Source organism: Chelon labrosus (genome assembly GCF_963514085.1).
Source record: "Chelon labrosus genome assembly, contig: SCAFFOLD_113, whole genome shotgun sequence".
In the NCBI taxonomy this organism is placed as follows: Eukaryota; Metazoa; Chordata; class Actinopteri; order Mugiliformes; family Mugilidae; genus Chelon; species Chelon labrosus.
This window is the reverse complement of record NW_028181586.1, coordinates 44585-62533: the sequence shown is the minus strand read 5'-3', so window position 1 is coordinate 62533 and position 17949 is coordinate 44585. Positions and strand designations below refer to the sequence as shown.

Here is a 17949-nt window from a genome sequence, read left to right as displayed (position 1 = left end):
CTGCATTCAGGTTAAAACTAATTCAGGAGTTTCCTAATCTTGTTAGGTGCTCATATATAGGCTACCTGGGCTGGGTAGGTGTATATGAGTAGCAAACAAAATGAAACTCCTGAATTTTGATCATATGTTCTAACTGATCAAAAAATAATTCATGAATAAAACGCTATGTGGCATATTGCTGACTGTCTTTCCTGGTATTGTTATCCTGCAGAGTTCATTTGGTTGGATGACTGACGTTATTCATTGTCAGGACTTCTCTGTGCATTTAAAGGAGGCTGTGTGTCTGTGTCGCTGAGTTGCAGCATGTGTGAGGCGCTGCAAACGGCTTTTAATGTTTGGTAACGCACGAGTACTCTAACATGTTACTTTTATTCATAGGTAACGCTGTAACGTAACGGATTACTTTTAATTGATGGTAACGTAGTAACCTAACTAACTACTTTATAAAGTAACTATACCCAACACTGTCACCCAGCCCTAATATCAGATCTACAACAGTAACAGACAGTGAACTCACCCCAGATCCTCCAGTCTACAGTCTGGACTCTCCAGAAAACCACACAGCTGCTTCACTCCTGAATCCTTCAGGTTGTTGTCACTCAGGTCCAGATGTTTCAGATGGGAGGGGTTGGACTTCAGAGCTGAGACCAGAGAATCACAGCTGATGTCTGACAAACTGCATCTCCACAATCTGAATAAAGAATAAAAGATGAAATGATTGATGATCAATCAGATGTGTTGAGGTTTTTAATGTGTCCTCATCAATGTGTGTGTTGACCAGGAATGAATATGGAGTGAAATTAGTCTCCAAATGGTCACAAATGCATGTTCCATGATCCACACGTGAAACATGACATTCACTAATGCGTACCTAGCTATCTGAACGTGTGTGATTGTTTTGCAAATTCACAAATCAGATGGTTCAACTTCACAAAGCTCATCCTTTTCGTTTTCAAAAGACTTCCTGTCTTACGAGTGTCTAAGCCTACGCATACGGATCAGCAGATACGGACAGATCAGGTATATAAATGTAATGACTATCAATGCTAACGCTAATTATGTTATGTCACAGTTAATATAGAGCTACTATGTAGGTCTGTAAGAACATGTTAAGTACATCCCTTTGTCTAGGGTTTTGGCTCTGACCAAACTCTTCAGAGTAAAATAAATTAAAAATAGTATCAGCAAAACATTTACAAAATGAATTTATGAACAAATGTACAAAAACTAGAGATGGAAAAATATATATTATATACATAGGAATGATAATAAAGTGATTATACAATATATATCATTCTTTGGAACAAAAGGATTCATATTGATATCAGTTGTTGTTACATTTACCCATGAATGGAATCAGCAGCGCATTAGATACGCCATCTATCCAAAACATTATCACAGAGTTTATAACAAAGTATTAGTTTGTATTATTTACATTTATATTTGATTTTAAACTCACTTCAGACCAACTAGTCTGGGGTCCCGGTATTGTCTGCGGTTGTGCACTAACTGCTTTTAGCCTGTACCAAAGACTTATTGCACCAAAGATGTTTAAATTATTACAATAATCTTAAATTAAAAATATATATTAATATCTACGTGGTCCTCTGTTGAGTTCAGTGTTTTAACTAAACGGGAAGCGAGTTATATCAGTAAAGATTCATTTTCCCTAAAGGAAAGATATAGCTCACTTGGCCCAAAGCCCAGATTTCCCATTTTCCCGGTGACACTTAAAGGCACCATGCATTTGTGGATCTGTGGATCTGAGCAGCGTGAAAATAGTCTCAAAACTCTGTGTGCGTGCGCAGCCTGATCTGTCCGTATCTGCTGATCCGTATGCGTAGGCTTAGACACTCGTAAGACAGGAAGTCTTTTGAAAACGAAAAGGATGAGCTTTGTGAAGTTGAACCATCTGATTTGTGAATTTGCAAAACAATCACACACGTTCAGATAGCTAGGTACGCATTAGTGAATGTCATGTTTCACGTGTGGATCATGGAACATGCATTTGTGACCATTTTGAGACTAATTTCACTCCATAAATGAAGCTCAACATTATACAGTTATTTAAATGAGTTTGTATTTGTCTTCACTTTGAGGAACAATAAAGTTTTATTTAAAATAAATTAAATTCAGTTGGTGGTTAAACATATCAGATCTACAACAGTAACAGACAGTGAACTCACCCCAGAGTCTCCAGTCTACAGTCTGGACTCTCCAGAAAACCACACAGCTGCTTCACTCCTGAATCCTTCAGGTTGTTTCCACCCAGGTTCAGACGTTTCAGATGGGAGGGGTTGGACTTCAGAGCTGAGACCAGAGAATCACAGCTGATCTCTGACAAACTGCAGTTCCACAATCTGAATAAAGAATAAAAGATGAAATGATTGATGATCAATCAGATGTGTTGAGGTCTGAAATATTGTGGATCTTCATCATGTCAGCCTTCTACAGACATCATCCAAATGTCAGCACACGTCTACATCTCAGACACGTGTCACATCCAGAAGTTTGCAGATGACACGGCCATTGTGGGGTGTATCAGTGGCGACGAAGAGGAGGAGTACAGGAGCCTGGTGAGGGATTTTGTTGTCTGGAGCCACACAAACAATCTACAGCTCAACACCTCAAAGACTAAGGAACTGGTCATTAACTTTGGGAGGGACAGACCCAACCCCAGACCAGTTCTGATAGGAGCGGAGGAGGTGGAGGTCGTGCAGACCTACAAATATCTTGGGCTGTGGCTGGACAACAAACTGGACTGGACGAGCAACACGGGGCAGCTGTACAAGAAGACCCAGAGCAGGATGTACTTCTTGAGGAGGTTAAGATCCTTCAACATCTGCAAGAAGCTCCTGGGGATCTTCTACCAGTCTGTGGTCGCCAGCGTCCTGTCCTACGCTGTGGTGTGCTGGGGTGGGAGCACCTCCAAGGCAGACCTCTCCAGGTTGGAGACGCTGATCAGGCGGGCTGGCTCTGTGGTTGGCACGAGGCTGGACCCTCTGGCTACTGTAGCAGAGAGCAGGACACTTAAAAAACTAACGAGTATCCTGGAAAATGCCAGCCACCCTCTGCACACGACCATCAGTAGCCAGAGAAGCACCTTCAGCGAGAGGCTGCTCCTCCCAAGGTGCAGGACTAACAGACTGAGGAACTCCTTTGTCCCCCGTGCCATCAAACTGTTTAACCACCACTCAGTTGGGGGGAGGAGGACAAAAGGAAAGGGCCTGAATGACTTTTTTTAACTAACCTGCAATAGTAAAGTGCAATAAACAGTGCATGTACAGTCATGTACAGTCACAATATTTATTTCTCTATTTATGCAACAACCATGCATGTATAGTCAATATTTATTTTGTATTACTATTTTTATTATTCTTCACTGGGTGTTTTGGTATTCTGGGCTTATTATACTGTTTCCTACATGTATGTCTGACAGTGCTGTATGCGATGGAGATGTCAATTTCCCTGCGGGAACCTCCCAAGGGGATCAATAAAGTCGTCTATCTATCTATCTATATCTATCTATCTATCTATCTATCTACAACATTCAGACAACTATTCATGTCAACACAGATCAATAAGATGCTGCTGACCTCATTACAGGATCAATATCTCCTCCTCACACATGTTGGACTACAAACTGTTGATTAGTTCTTTGATTCCAGGACCTTCTTCTTCCTGGATTTGGTGTCTCAGGAGGTTTGTGTCATTCAAATGTTAAAGGACAAGTTGACATGTTCAAGTGTGTCTTCCAACAACAGTCACATGCATAGGCACCGATTTATGTTTTCTTCCGTGGGTGCTCATGAGCGCACGCCCTTTAAAAAAAAAAAAAACAGCCGTTTCGCATAGAGAGCCGAAGTCCCGCCCCCTCTACTTCCGGGTCATGGGACCTATCTTTCGAAAAAATATGGCAGTCTATGGAGAGATCATAATTATTTTTTGGTCCCGTTCGAATTGTGGCATTAATTTCACATATGATGTGTGTGAATTTAAAAGATAATTTTTCACGTCAAGAGATAAATTATTTGACGTAAATAAGCTGAACAACATCAGGTTTTGTATGAGATCGCTTAGTGAACTACATCTCTCGTCTCTAACAATGTACGTCACTAGAGAACTATGGCTGTCTCCTTGTTGAGCTTTACCGTCTTCTTCCAGGACGAAGGCAGAAGCATCAAACGAGGTGAAAATCATTATAAATCGGGTCATGTCGAGAGCTGTAGTTACACGAAGGGCGTTTTGGTCGGTTCTGTACGCGCCAGCATGCGGGACTTGTAGTTCATTTAATTACGTATTTTCCATAGCGTTTTACTTAACTATCTTGCGACAAACTGTGACATTCTTGACATGTAAAATCATTTTTTATTCTGAAAAACAACATATGTATAATCCAAGGCACAAGTCGATCGGGACCAGAAAATAATTTATCTTTCGCCATAGACTGCCGTTCATATTTTTTCAAAAGATAGGTTCCCTGGCCCGGAAGTAGAGGGGGCGGGACCTCGGCTCTCTATTTCAGAACCTTAGCAAATGGACAGCGGCCGACACGAACACACACGCATAGACTCCACATACTAAAGCCGTAAAGTAGGCTATTTTTCAGGACAGCCCACTCTTCAAAAATACAGATAGGATTGGAGATGAAAGGTTGAACTAAACGCGATCAGCTTCGTGGGAAATTAAGAATCAAGGCCACCTGTCTCGGTCTGGCACACGTGGGTGCTCAGTATTTTCCGTGGGTGCTCGAGCACCGGAGCACCCACGGTTTCGGCGCCTATGGTCACATGTCATATGGACATTACAGAGTTCTTCAGATTCCTGCTGTCCACACTGACTGTGAAGTGGTCTCTTCCTAACACAACTCCACTGTTCAGCTGACACTAATATGAAGCTTCAGCAGTCTGACTGACACTAATCAAAGTTCCTCTTTGAGTTCCTGTCCCTCCACTGCAGCTCAGCAGGAAACACTGTGGAAACACAAAGATACTGACTGGATGTGCTGAAGAACAAGATGAGTTGAAGATCAACTTTACAATCATTCATCCACACAACACTGTGGATGTGGTCCTCCATCTTGTCTCATTGGAGTCAGACTAGAAGTGGACGTCTCCACAGACAGTATGGACAGAAAGAATGATTAGTGACACCAAGAACTCTGTTAATGATAGGGGTGTAACGGTACACACAAGTCACGGTTCGGTCCAACAGGAACAAAGAAACAAAAACTCACACATGTAGGAAACTAGCTTTATTCATTGATTTTGAACAGACACCAATAGAGTGAAAAAACTAAAAACCACCTCCTGTTCTAAAAGTAAAAACTAGAATAAAACATCCAACAAATGCATTAGGAGGGTTCTCATACCATTCATTCATTTTGTTCATACAGAGGAAAAGAAAAAGCACAATTTCTTATAGGGATAAACTGAGGTAGTCAGGTAGCAACTGGCAACTTTGGTAACGGGGTGATGCCGTTTCCAGTGTGTTTTCCGTTTGATGTGTTTCCAGCGACGTACCCGCACCTCCGCCAAACATCGTCGGCAGACAGTCTTTGTCCGGTCCACCACTCGCGTGCCATCACCGTTATGTTGCACCGGGAAACCAAAGTGTTCCCACACTGGTGATTTAAATGAAGTTGATCCAGTCCGAGTCTGTGATGAAAGGGCGAGGCTGAAGGTAATGGCCCAATATGGAAGCAGACAGGTGAAAGAAAGATGGAGTCTCCACAGGCAACCCGCCTGAGACGACGTCCGACCGACAACTTGCCCCACCGGCAGTGTTCCAGATAAATCCTCACGGTCCCGTGTAGAAACAGCAAGGCTCAGCCACAGAGTTAGCTGCTTTAGCTACGCAGCGGCTAATGCTCCATTCACTTAGCTAGCGAATGCTAATTGACGCTCAGAAGCTAGCGAAACATGCACAACTACAAAGAAACTTGGAGCAGAAATGTCTCTAGTTGTCCACAATCAGGTGTAGCTCAGCTATCCAGGTCCAGAATGTGGAGCAGACAGTCCTCTAGATACTGAAACTGAAGAAATACACTCCTCGATGTCAAGTTACTTATTTAATGACAACGATGAAGAAGCCCTGCAGCAATACACAAATAGCAACATAAGCTATAACCAGTAATTCCTGCAACAATACACAAAATAGCAACATAAGCTACGATCAGTAATTCCTACATGCACATGTCTAACATAAATACCAGTAAGAATTTAACCAACCTTGACAGCAACAAAATAGTAATAAAGAATGATAATGGACTTGAATTAAGTTCACAGCTTATTCAACCTCTGTAACAGGAACGTCTGAAATGCTGGCAACAACAATATGGCCGACTCCTAAATGAGCCCGTAAGGTAAGCTGTCTTAATAAGATACTACCCCCTAGTGGCCAGCGGTAAACTCTGCATCCCCCCCAGTCCAGAAAGCTATGAATGGGTATAGGGTAATGGACTCAGTCCTGTATCCAATGGCCCGACTCAGGTTCGTAGCGTTTAGGCGGCTTCCTTGTGCGGCCCGGCTGTGCAAGTCGGGGCAGCGATGGCGGAAGCGATGCATCCAGGGTGATGCCTGTCGGAACGGGGTCAGCTCGGGCCCCGAGATCCATGGCAGCCTCACCAGGGGGTGCCGGCGGGGAGGTGTCCAAAGCCGTGTCAAGGGGCCCATCTGCTTCTCGTGGGATGATGCCCTGGGGCATCACTGGCTCCGGGTGGACAGGCAGGGGCTGGTGTTCCAAGGTCGTGGGAGGTGGCAACAGCGCAGCTGGCCGCTGCAGTTCGTAAGGGGTAGCTGGCGTGTAGCTGCGAAGGAATCGTCGGTTGCGCAAAGTCAGGCGTCCCGACCCGTCAACCTTAATCCGATACTGATCGTGACCTAGCGACTCCACAACCACCCCTGACCTGTCCCACTTGTGTGGACTCGGGCCCTGCTGATTCTGGAGGAATACCTTCTCGCCAAGTGCCAATGGGCAGAGTGGTCTCGAGTGAGTCTTCAAAGACTCAGTGGTACGGGACATCCGGGTCCGTAGGGCATCCTCCTTCGCCGCCCATGCCTGGCGCCAGAGCGGTCGGATGTGAGGGTTCAAAAATTTTTCCAGTCTGTTGACGAAAAGAAACGAGTCTCGAAGGGGACGGCCGAATATAATCTGTGCCGGTGAGAGGTTGCAGTCGGGGTCAGGTGTATTGCGCAACTGCAACATGGCACGTAAAAAGCGGTTATGATCAAGACTGCCAGTCGGGCCAGTGTTGGACATCAGAAGGCGCTTAGCAGTCTTCACTGCAACTTCCGCTCTTCCATTTGATTGTGGGAAACCGACAGAGGACACGCGATGACTGACGTGCCATAAGCGGAGGAAGTCCTCTGTATGGCTAGCTTTGAACTCTGGACCACCGTCGCTTGAAAGCTCCTCCGGCACACCAAATGTGGCGAAAAACGTGCGGATGTGGCGAACCAAGCCAGCTGAGCCCCCTAGATCGGTACCTGCTGTGGAGCTTAGGACCTCCACCCAGCCCGAGAGTCGATCCCCGACAACGAGGTAGTGGCGGCCTCCATAATCAAAGAAGTCAGCAAACACCGCCTCGAATGGGGTGCGCGGTGGTGAGGCTGGTAGGGGGGGCATGGCCGCCTGTGACGGAGCATTGCGGTTACAGTCTGAACACCCGTACCTGGTGGCTTGGATGTCCTTCGACATCCCGGGCCAGTACACTATGGCACGGGCCCGCTTCTCCATCGCAGAGGTTCCTTGGTGGGCGGCATGGAGGTGCCGAAGGATCCTTCCACGGAGGGACGGTGGAACCATGACACGGTCGCAATACAGGAGCACGCCATCTTGCGCATAGATGGACTCACAGACTGGCGACAGACTCGCCAGGACAGGGTCATTGATGTCAACCCTACCCTCGTGCTCGATCAGGTACAAAAGGTGGCCGAGGCATGTGTCAGCTGCCGTCTCTCGTGCGAGAAGGGACCATGATATGGCTCCAAGTTCTTGTGCATCATCACGGATGGACGCCATCAGTGCTGACTCCACGGCGTCAGGTATGCTAGGCGATCCCAGTGAGAGGTCGTTCACAGAGCCCGAGAGGGAGGGGTGTCTGGAAGTAGCATCGGCAGCATGGTTGCTAACGCCAGGCAGGTACACAATGTCAAAGCGCCATGGTAGGGTACGCTGCTTGAGTCTGAACAGGCGTGAATTTGTAATCTCATCTAGCGTCCGGTCACCGAAGATCTTCACAAGGGGTTTATGGTCGGTGACCACGACGAGGTTGTCACATCCTTGTGTGAAATAGTGTGTCTGCTCCAGGCCCCAGGCCACGGCCAGGGCCTCACCTTCGACGGCCGCATAGCGTTGCTCTGCCGAGGATAGGAACCGCGAGCCGGCGAGGGTGATCCTCCATCCTCCTGAGCAGCAGTCCGGTATGCCTGAAGTGCAGCAACAATGTTGTTGGAGAAGGAAGTAGCCAATACCACGCCTGGACCAGTCAGGGCGGAGGCAGGTGCGCTTCCGCATATCGTAGATCTCCACGCCCTCACGGATGGCTCCGATTATGGCTCGCTTGGATGTTTGGAAGGCTTCCTCCAGTTCAGAGGACCATGAGAATTTGCAGCGTGGGCTGAGGAACGGCTTGAACGGTGCCATAGTATCGCGCAACTGGGCGTAGTTCGCCACCTGGTTGACAAGGCCGAACCAGCTTCTAATATCCGTTGTGGAGTCCGGGGTTGGGAAGTCTCGGATGGCGTCCAAGTACTTCGGGAGAGGCTCTATGGTAATATCTGACACCCTGAACCCAGCAAAATCTACGCTCCTTTCCGCAAATTGAAACTTATCTGGGTTTAGCACAATGCCTGACCGGCCGACATGTGTCAGGAAGTTGATGGTCCTCCACCAGTGTTGTACCAGGTCGGTGTCATAGTGTATAGTGTCATCCACACAACGTTCTTTGCGCTCGAAGTCTGAGAGGACAGCGTCAAAACGGCGGTTGTAGCCGTCCCCAGATGATAGGAAACCCTGTGGCGCCCTGGTGTAGCGCCAACGGCCGAAGGGCATGATAAAGGTGGTCAGATGACGATCCGAATCACGCAGGGGCACACTATGGTAGCCATTCCAGGCGTCCGTGACAGTTTTCCAAGTGTCCTTCGGGATGCGACGTGCGAGGTGGAATGGGGACTCAGTGGCGAAGGTTTCACGTTGGCAGAATTTGTTGAGAGGAGAGAGGTCCACGGTCCTGCGGGGGGAGCCGTCGTGCTTCCGAGTGACCACCATACGATGGCACCATGTCACTGGTTCACCGTATGGCACACGTTCGATGATGCCAAGGGCTTCGTACCGAAGGAGGTCGTCGTGGACCCTTTGCTGCCAATGCAGAGGCACAACGGCTGCAGTGTGGCATGCTCTTGGCGTGGCTGCTGGGTCCACGTGCATCTCAATGGGTGGCCCCTCCATACAAGGCAAAGCTCGATGAGGGCAAGTGTTGAACGTAGATGAGGCGTATCTCTCGAGCAGCCAATCTTTCATCCGACCGTTGTTCTCCGGTGTGAAGGAATGGTAATGCCTGGGGCCGTGGTGGAGGGGCTGTACGCTGGGGGCATGAGCACCGAGTGTCACAGGGATTAGTTTGGTCTTTGCAGCCACCGTTGGCGGACCTCACTGCATTAACAGACAAGGGCTTTTTCTGTGTGACTCGAGTGCCAGGGCCATGCCCGCCACTGGGCCCTCCTCCACTGTTACTCGATGGGAAGTCCTTAGGCAAGAGGCAAAGGTCAAGCAATGACTCATAGGAGAGGTACATCGCCCGAACTGAGCTGCTCACGTACACCATCGAGCGGCAGGACGTCACACCTATGTCGCTGGAGGCTGTCGAAAGCTTAGCGAAGAAAGCTCCCTCAATGGCTATGGGGGAGCGATTGGCGGCCGACAGACAGAGATTGACGGGGCGCAGGTCGGCACGTGAGAATCCGCAGGCGAGGAACTCCTCTAGAGACCACAGATCAGATTGTGCGCCAGTGTCTGCAACAGCGGATATGTCCACCTCATTGTCCGAGCCTCGGTTGCTGATGCCGTCCCTCGGTCCGACTGACCTGTCAACTGAGATGGTGATTAAGACTCGGGGATGGTCTTTGAGCTTGGCCCGCCTCCATTCACCCCTGGAGAAAATGTGGTGCTCAAGCCTGATGGGTGTGGGATTATTGACAGTGCTGTGTGTAGTCCGAGTGCGGCGACGGCCCCCGTAGCGTCGGCCAAGGCGTGCTCCGAACTGAACCACTGAAATCTGGGAGATCGGCTCTGACTCCATGGCAGCCTGCTGACCGTCGATTAATGGCTGTCGCCGCCGCTTCTGACGGCGGGCCCTATAGCAATCGATGCAAATCTGGTGAGGCTTGGTATTCCATCCACGAGAACCCTCTGTGAAGACCTTAAAGGTGCTTTTACAGTCCGGGCACGAGGCTTGTCTAGCCCTGTCTGCCGGGGCTGGGGTCAGGGTGGGGCTTGTCTGTGGGTTTTTCTTTAGGCGCTGGAATGACGACATGGCTGACTGAGTGGACGATGGAAGAGCATTGCGGGCCATTTCTTTGTTTTCAACGACTGCAATTACATCGTTTACTGATTTTGTCAGAATGTCAGGTATCCCCAGTGTTTCACGGCGTATGTCTGAGTCATAAATACCGTTGAGAAGAACATCACGGATAATGTGGTCGGTATAGTCGACATCCTTGCCACACTCGCATACTGCACTGTAGGCGCATGTCTCCGCTTTTCCTCGCACTCTGGCAGTGAAGGCACGGAACGCTTCATCATGTTCCTGGTGTAGCTGAAGCAGCTCGGTGCGCAGGACACATGTGGCAACTGGAATGACAGCTAGTGAACGCATGGCGGTGGTCAGATCCACCAGGGGTCCGGACGCGATATTGGGATTGGCTTTCAGCAGGCTGTCTCCAAGTTCAGGTCCAGCACACTGAAATAACTGGAAAGGGGCCTGGGCGGCTCCTATGCCTGAGCCAGTGCGAAAGACATCCCAGCGACGGATGAACACGTTCCATTCCTCTACTGTAATGCCAACGTCGACTTTAGGCCGATCAAGTTTCGGGCCATGTGGAGTTGGAGCATGGGCCGGCGGGTTCTGATGGACAAATCCGTGATTCGTCAACAAGGCGATGGCGAGTGCTTCAGACACATCTCCAGTTTTGAACGTGCAGCCAGGAACAGAACACTCAATGACAACCATGGCTTCTTCATGAAGAAATACACTCCTCGATGTCAAGTTACTTATTTAATGACAACGATGAAGAAGCCCTGCAGCAATACACAAATAGCAACATAAGCTATAACCAGCAATTCCTGCAACAATACACAAAATAGCAACATAAGCTACGATCAGTAATTCCTACATGCACATGTCTAACATAAATACCAGTAAGAATTTAACCAACCTTGACAGCAACAAAATAGTAATAAAGAATGATAATGGACTTACATGAATTAAGTTCACAGCTTATTAAACCTCTGTAACAGGAACGTCTGAAATGCTGGCAACAACAATATGGCCGACTCCTAAATGAGCCCGTAAGGTAAGCTGTCTTAATAAGATACTACCCCCTAGTGGCCAGCGGTAAACTCTGCAGAAACTACCACTTTATCTCATTAAATTACATTACTGCCAGGTGACTCGTCGGCGCTCGTTCCCATCGTCTCTCGTTCTCGTTCATTCTCTAATTCATTTTTACACTCACTCTCTCTTCCGGTCTGACCCCACCAATCACACACCTTTGACCAATCAGGGACCAGTATTACCCTCTTTCTCCATTGGTACTTCCTCTCTCACCATGAGCTCTTTCAAAATAAAATCAAAGATTTAATAATGCACTTCTGTGTCTTTTAAAAAAACATTTCAAACTTATTTATTACATTTTTAACCCATTCATCAAACTATTTTAACCTTCATGAAATGTTATTTTAACACTTTTAATAACAGTTTGAACTAAAACATATGTAACCCAGGTCCCATATAGTTAAATATAAAGCTAGAGTGGTTAATACTATGAGACTGGGCCTGGGCTCCTTGTAGAAAGATACAACTATTTTATATGTCACTTTTATAACGTATGTAACTCTAATAATATAGGTTACTTTAATAAATGACCACAGCTCTACTTTAAATGCAATAATCCTCCTCCTCAGGTATTTATTTACTAAATAAAATAAAATGTAAAGGTTTTGATTGTCCAGTAAAAATAAAATGCAATATGTAAATAAAGAGGTTTTCAAAATAAAATTCACAGGTTCTCTTGGTTTCACACCTTTCCTTTAACTTAAAGAACAAACTATTTGTAAGATACTCTTAAAACTAACTCTGATCTCTTTAGGATCTTCAACTTGCCTTTAAAACAGTGTGCTTTAATTCACAACTCTAAACTCAATATTAACCTGTGGCCCACACACATTCATTTATAAAACCCACTCTATTAATGAGATTTGAACCGTTGCAGGCCTGTTGATGAAGCTTGTGTGCGGTGGGGCCTGAAAACTAGAACTCTAACCCTAACCCTTTACACTAGAACAGTTAGATATAGAACAAGATACAAGCAGACGCATCATATTCACCTCTTCAGGTCACACAGAAGTTTATATCAGGACCAACGAGTAGTCAACCTCCACCACTAAACTTAAATGCTCCCCACACCACCATGCCTCCGTCTTAGCTCTCTGGTCCATAGCGTCTGTCTCTCTTGTTGCATGCTCACTACACATCACACTAACCGGCACCATTAGTCCCTCACTTACACAATTCATTGACTGATGGGCTCGTGACTTTGATAACCAATGACAACACAGGAATGAAATGATTGACGTATGACAGCTAACAGGTTAGGTTACACACGTAAACACTACTTTTTATCTCTGATTTTCTCACGTCAAAGATATGTTATATAAACTTGATTGCTTCAGTGTCTTCAGCACGTACGGCCATTCGATCTGATCAAATGCCTTCTGGGCGTCAAGAGATAAAACAGCAGCCTGTGTACTTTTCACTACCACTGAGTATATCGTATTTAAAAGCAGACAGACATTACTAAAAGAAAACCAACCTGGGATAAGTCCAGTCTGATTAGTTTGTACAATGGTGGAAATATGCCTTCCTAATGTCGTAGCCAAGACTTTAGTTATTATTTTCAGATCACAATTTAAGAGAGCAACCGGTCTGTAACTTGCAGGGTCCAACGCTTCCCTTCCCCCTTTCAAAAGCAAGCAGATATGTGCCTCATATAATCAACTGGGGAGGGTCTCACTTCTCATAGAATCGTTCACCATCCTCAGCATCAGTGGAACTATTTTGTCATGAAATGATTTATAAAATTCACAACCAAAGCCATCTGGGCCGGATGTTTTTCCAGAGGGGAAGGCTCCAATAGCATTCAAGAGGTCAGTGTCAGAAACTGGGGCATCTAAGTCATCTCTGGCGGCAAAATAGAATCAGAGACTTCCCCATTATCATTGGTCTATGCGTGCAGTCATATGCTCAATAAAAGACTGATCCTCCAAAAGAAGAGGGTTGAAGCGCCAGCTATATTTTAGACAAGACACGATATTTCTGAAGTTGAGAGAAACTGGACTGTGATCAGATATTAGAATATTATGAGAAGTAGAATCAGTAACACTGGGCAATAATTCAGCAGCTATCAGAAAGTAATCAATCCTGGTGGATCGCCATATATCAACCATATTCCTTGTTTTCATAAATCATTCAGAATTCCTACTGAAGATACAGCAGGGGGTGGTTTTGTAGAAAGTCTATCTGGGACCGGGTCAAGATGACAATTAAAATCACCCCCAATAATGACATTCAGGGCAGAGTCCAGTATCAAATCAAATGCCTTTCAGAAGAAATCAGGATTATCAATATTTGGGTCGTAGATATTAAGCATTGTTATCAGAAGGGAGTTTATGTTCCCAGATATCATCAAATACCTTCCATATGGGTCTGCTGTCATACAATCAAGGTGAAATGGTAGAGTTTTTCAGAAAAGAATAGCAACCCCCCTAGATTTGAGGGTAAAAGGTGTTTGATAAACTTAGGAAATCCAACTTGCTCTCAACCTGCGCTGCTCATTTACACCAATGTTTCCTGAAGAACAATTACGTCTGGTTTTATGACTTGAGATGTGAGAAGACGCGACCCCTTTTAATGACATGACCCAACCCCTTAACATTCAATGAGACCAACGTAAATTTATGGTTTATACTGCCATGTGTTATGTTACCAGATACTGACATTATCTCCGTAATAAAAGCTGGTATCCTCTCAAACGTGGACAAAATCTAATAAAACAAGACACATGAAGAACATACATTGTAACCTGAGGTAACACACTCAAACAAACCCATGAACCTGAACATGTCCCCAACCAGCCCACAAGTACTTCCCCAAACGAAGCACCACTCTAGCACCCTGGTAGTGCACCCATGGAGAGGCTTTCCAGCCTCAGGAGTCTCGTTCTTACTCCTCAGAGAAGTCGACTGTCAGACAGACGTTTCTAAAATCTTCTTCTGCTACGTTTACTTTGAAGAGTAAATGGAAGTGGACGATGGTAAAGTGAATTTAGGCTTGTGACACTTGAATAGTATTTTCATAGTTCAGCTATTAGGCTATTTGTCATTTGCCTGTGTGCCAGTGAGCCATTTTATTGTTTGTGTTATTCGGCCTGTTATCATTTTTGTTTGACATAGAGGCAGCTGTAAAAATGTCTGTTAGATCGTTGACTGGTCGTTCATTTCTAAATGGATCTGAATCTGCGACCTGTTTACCTCAGATTGTGTTTACTTAAGCTCAATTAAATGCACTTTCATAACTGCATTCAGGTTAAAACTAATTCAGGAGTTTCCTAATCTTGTTAGGTGCTCATATATAGGCTACCTGGGCTGGGTAGGTGTATATGAGTAGCAAACAAAATGAAACTCCTGAATTTTGATCATATGTTCTAACTGATCAAAAAATAATTCATGAATAAAACACTATGTGGCATATTGCTGACCAGGGCCGTAGCTAGCCATTTGGGTGCCCTAAGCACAAATGCTTGGTAGTTCCCCCCCACCCCCACCCCCCCGCCTCCCGAACCAACCAACCAACCAACCAACCAACCAACCAATCAACCAATCAACCACCACCAAAGGAATAACAACCATTCAGAATTTCTTAGTTAGGTTCTCTTTACTTATGGCACCAAACATCAAAAAAATATATATATATAAAGGTTAAAATTACAAATAACAAATACCACCACAATTACTAAAAACACGGATTTGGAACTGAACAATGTAAACACAGAAAGTTAAAAGTGCAAATAACATGTAAGTATGAATTTTAAGAGGTATGAATTTTAAAGTGCACATTTTAAACTGCAAATAAGCATACATAACTGCACAGTAGAATTTACTCAACAGAGGGACTTTACATCTCTATAAAGAGACCATTCTGCTATTCTATAGAACTATATTACAAACATTTTCACTACCATCAGTTGTCAGAGGCCCTACAGAGGGCACAATTTCCACACGATCAGCATCTAAAATGTGAGCTGACCATAGAGCAGGATCAGTTGGAGGGGGCACATATGGCTCTGCATTACCACTTGGCCCCTCAGATGGTCCCTCAGTGACAGGACTCACTCTGCCTTGAGAAGCGGATTCTGTTGTGTGCCGACTTGCAGGGTCTGAGCTGGTTGGTGGCTGGTGTTGTTGGCTAGAACTGCTAGTTGCTGTTTCTTCCTCCAGGCCTTGAGTTGCTCCTTGCACATATTTCAGCATTGACCCTGCATTCAGAAATACAAGACAAAATATTCAGGGATTCTACTGAAATGCATTTGTGATTGAACCATCATACAAAAATATTGCACACATCTTTTATATAGGCCTATGTGTCACTGGAACATTTAAAACTCTATTTTACCTTTAAAAGAGGTCTGATGAGGCACAATATAATAATTCTGTACATATTTTGACAACTCTGTGAATATGGAAATATACAAACACTGAGATTGTGTTTTTTTTTCTAATTGCAGTTTCACCAACAGATGTTGCACTTGGCCTATGAACCTCTTGAAAATGACCGCATAGAACAACGAAACTTATCTAAAGCGGTCTAATTTGGCAAAATCACATCACGTTCAGTTGCAGGGTTTTTCTAAAGTTCACCTTACCAAGAGCCGTTTCCCACTCATCATTTCATTACGTTGTGAAAGTGTCACTTGTAGCGTTACCTTTTCACTACACATCGTTTGATCATAATTGATAACAAACGCCAAAAAAGCGTCCTGAATAGCAAACTAGGCTAATAGGCTAACGTTACCTGACTATATCTCTGATGGCTAAAAGAAATAGCAAGCCCAGTTTAAGCATAATCAAACAAAGCATTGCTAGCTAGCAATGCTAGTCTTATGCGCCGATTGCTAACGTTAACAGAAAACAGCCGAGTGTTGAATTGCATTCAATAACCCCATAATGCATATCCATATCCACAATGTAAAATAACTAGCTAGCCAGCATCAATCATTTGCAACGTAACAGTAACACTTCAACATGAACATGGCTGGTAGGAGCTTACGTTACAAAGTTTATTGACGGTAGTATTACCTAGCATAAGCATAGACATGCATACACGCAAGGGCTACAAAACTAACATTTTTATTTAAAACATTGTCTTACCTGCAAGCGACGAGCGAGCATCATCCCGCTGTCTCTTCTTCTTTCTTTTTTCCGCCCCCGACTCTTGGTGCCTTTTCGAGGCCATGGCTAAGGGGGTGTCTGCCAAATTTGACATTGAGGCATAATGGAACAGACCACTGGGAGGTGGGGAAGGGGGGCACCTGGTATTGTTATCCTGCAGAGTTCATCTGGTTGGATGACTGACGTTATTCATTGTCAGGACTTCTCTGTGCATTTAAAGGAGGCTGTGTGTCTGTGTCGCTGAGTTGCAGCATGTGTGAGGCGCTGCAAACGGCTTTTAATGTTTGGTAACGCACGAGTACTCTAACGCGTTACTTTTATTCATAGGTAACGCTGTAACGTAACGGATTACTTTTAATTGATGGTAACGTTGTAACCTAACTAATTACTTTCCTAACAGAGGCGATTGCTCTAAGTCTGCAGGGGAAGCTCAGCCTCTGGCAATTTCGTCAGATACTACAAATTTACGTTACTACTCAAACTAAAATGTGCTAGAACATGATCGACTTCATGGCTACTTCTTATAATAACACAATCGTTAATAAGTTTTAGCCGTTCGTCTATCGTGATTTTTTTCTCATATTGCTGTAATGGCACGGTCCGTTTAAAACCCATTGAGGCTCGGCTTCAATGGGTTTTCAATGGGGCTTCAGAATGGGCCGATCTCAGGGCAACAAAGCTCGACATTTATTGGACAAACGCTCCAAAATCGTCACTTCCAGTGAAGCCGGGCGTCTCAGGGAGTGAATGGGCAGTGGGATGTACCAGGACGCCGAGCTTCTGTGTGATGATTGGATGAACTGTTAACGTGGCTGGAACTCGTCGTGATTGACAGCGCTTTAAGCCTATACCAGACTATACTTCTGCATCGAAGGATTTTAGGTCAGTTCCATGCGGATATTTGGTGAGTGAAGTTACAGTAATACCAGGTTAATACTAAGCTACTGCTCATTATCTGTTGCGATATATCGCACTATTTCCATCTGTCAAAATAAAATCGTGAATATATAGCGTTATTGAGTTTGCTACTTGTTTTCATTTCAGTTTTAAAAAGTTCGTTTATTTGCAATTGTAGGGGGTAAACTAGCCAGCCAGCTAGCTAGCTGCACCCACTGTAGTTTAAAAGTTGAATGAAGTTTCTACGTTAAACGATTCAAGCTGAATTAATTAAATGAATTTTGGTTAGAAGAATGATAATAATAATACGAAGAACACTTCTGATAA

The 17949-nt window shown here is 45.1% G+C and overlaps 1 protein-coding gene across 1 annotated transcript in view; it reads right to left on the bottom strand.

Annotated features, from left to right (window-relative positions):
* Positions 1 to 445: 445 nt before the first annotated feature.
* The window catches only part of LOC311509874 (protein NLRC3-like), a gene marked incomplete at its 5' end in the record, with an annotated part of 34269 nt that continues 16765 nt past the window's right edge, over positions 446 to 17949 (bottom strand). The window contains 2 exons of the mRNA XM_084575312.1: positions 446 to 691; positions 2187 to 2360. Of these exons, the coding sequence (XP_084431438.1) occupies positions 514 to 691; positions 2187 to 2360 (352 nt within the window). The 3' untranslated portion in view covers positions 446 to 513. The remainder of the gene's footprint in view (positions 692 to 2186; positions 2361 to 17949) is intronic.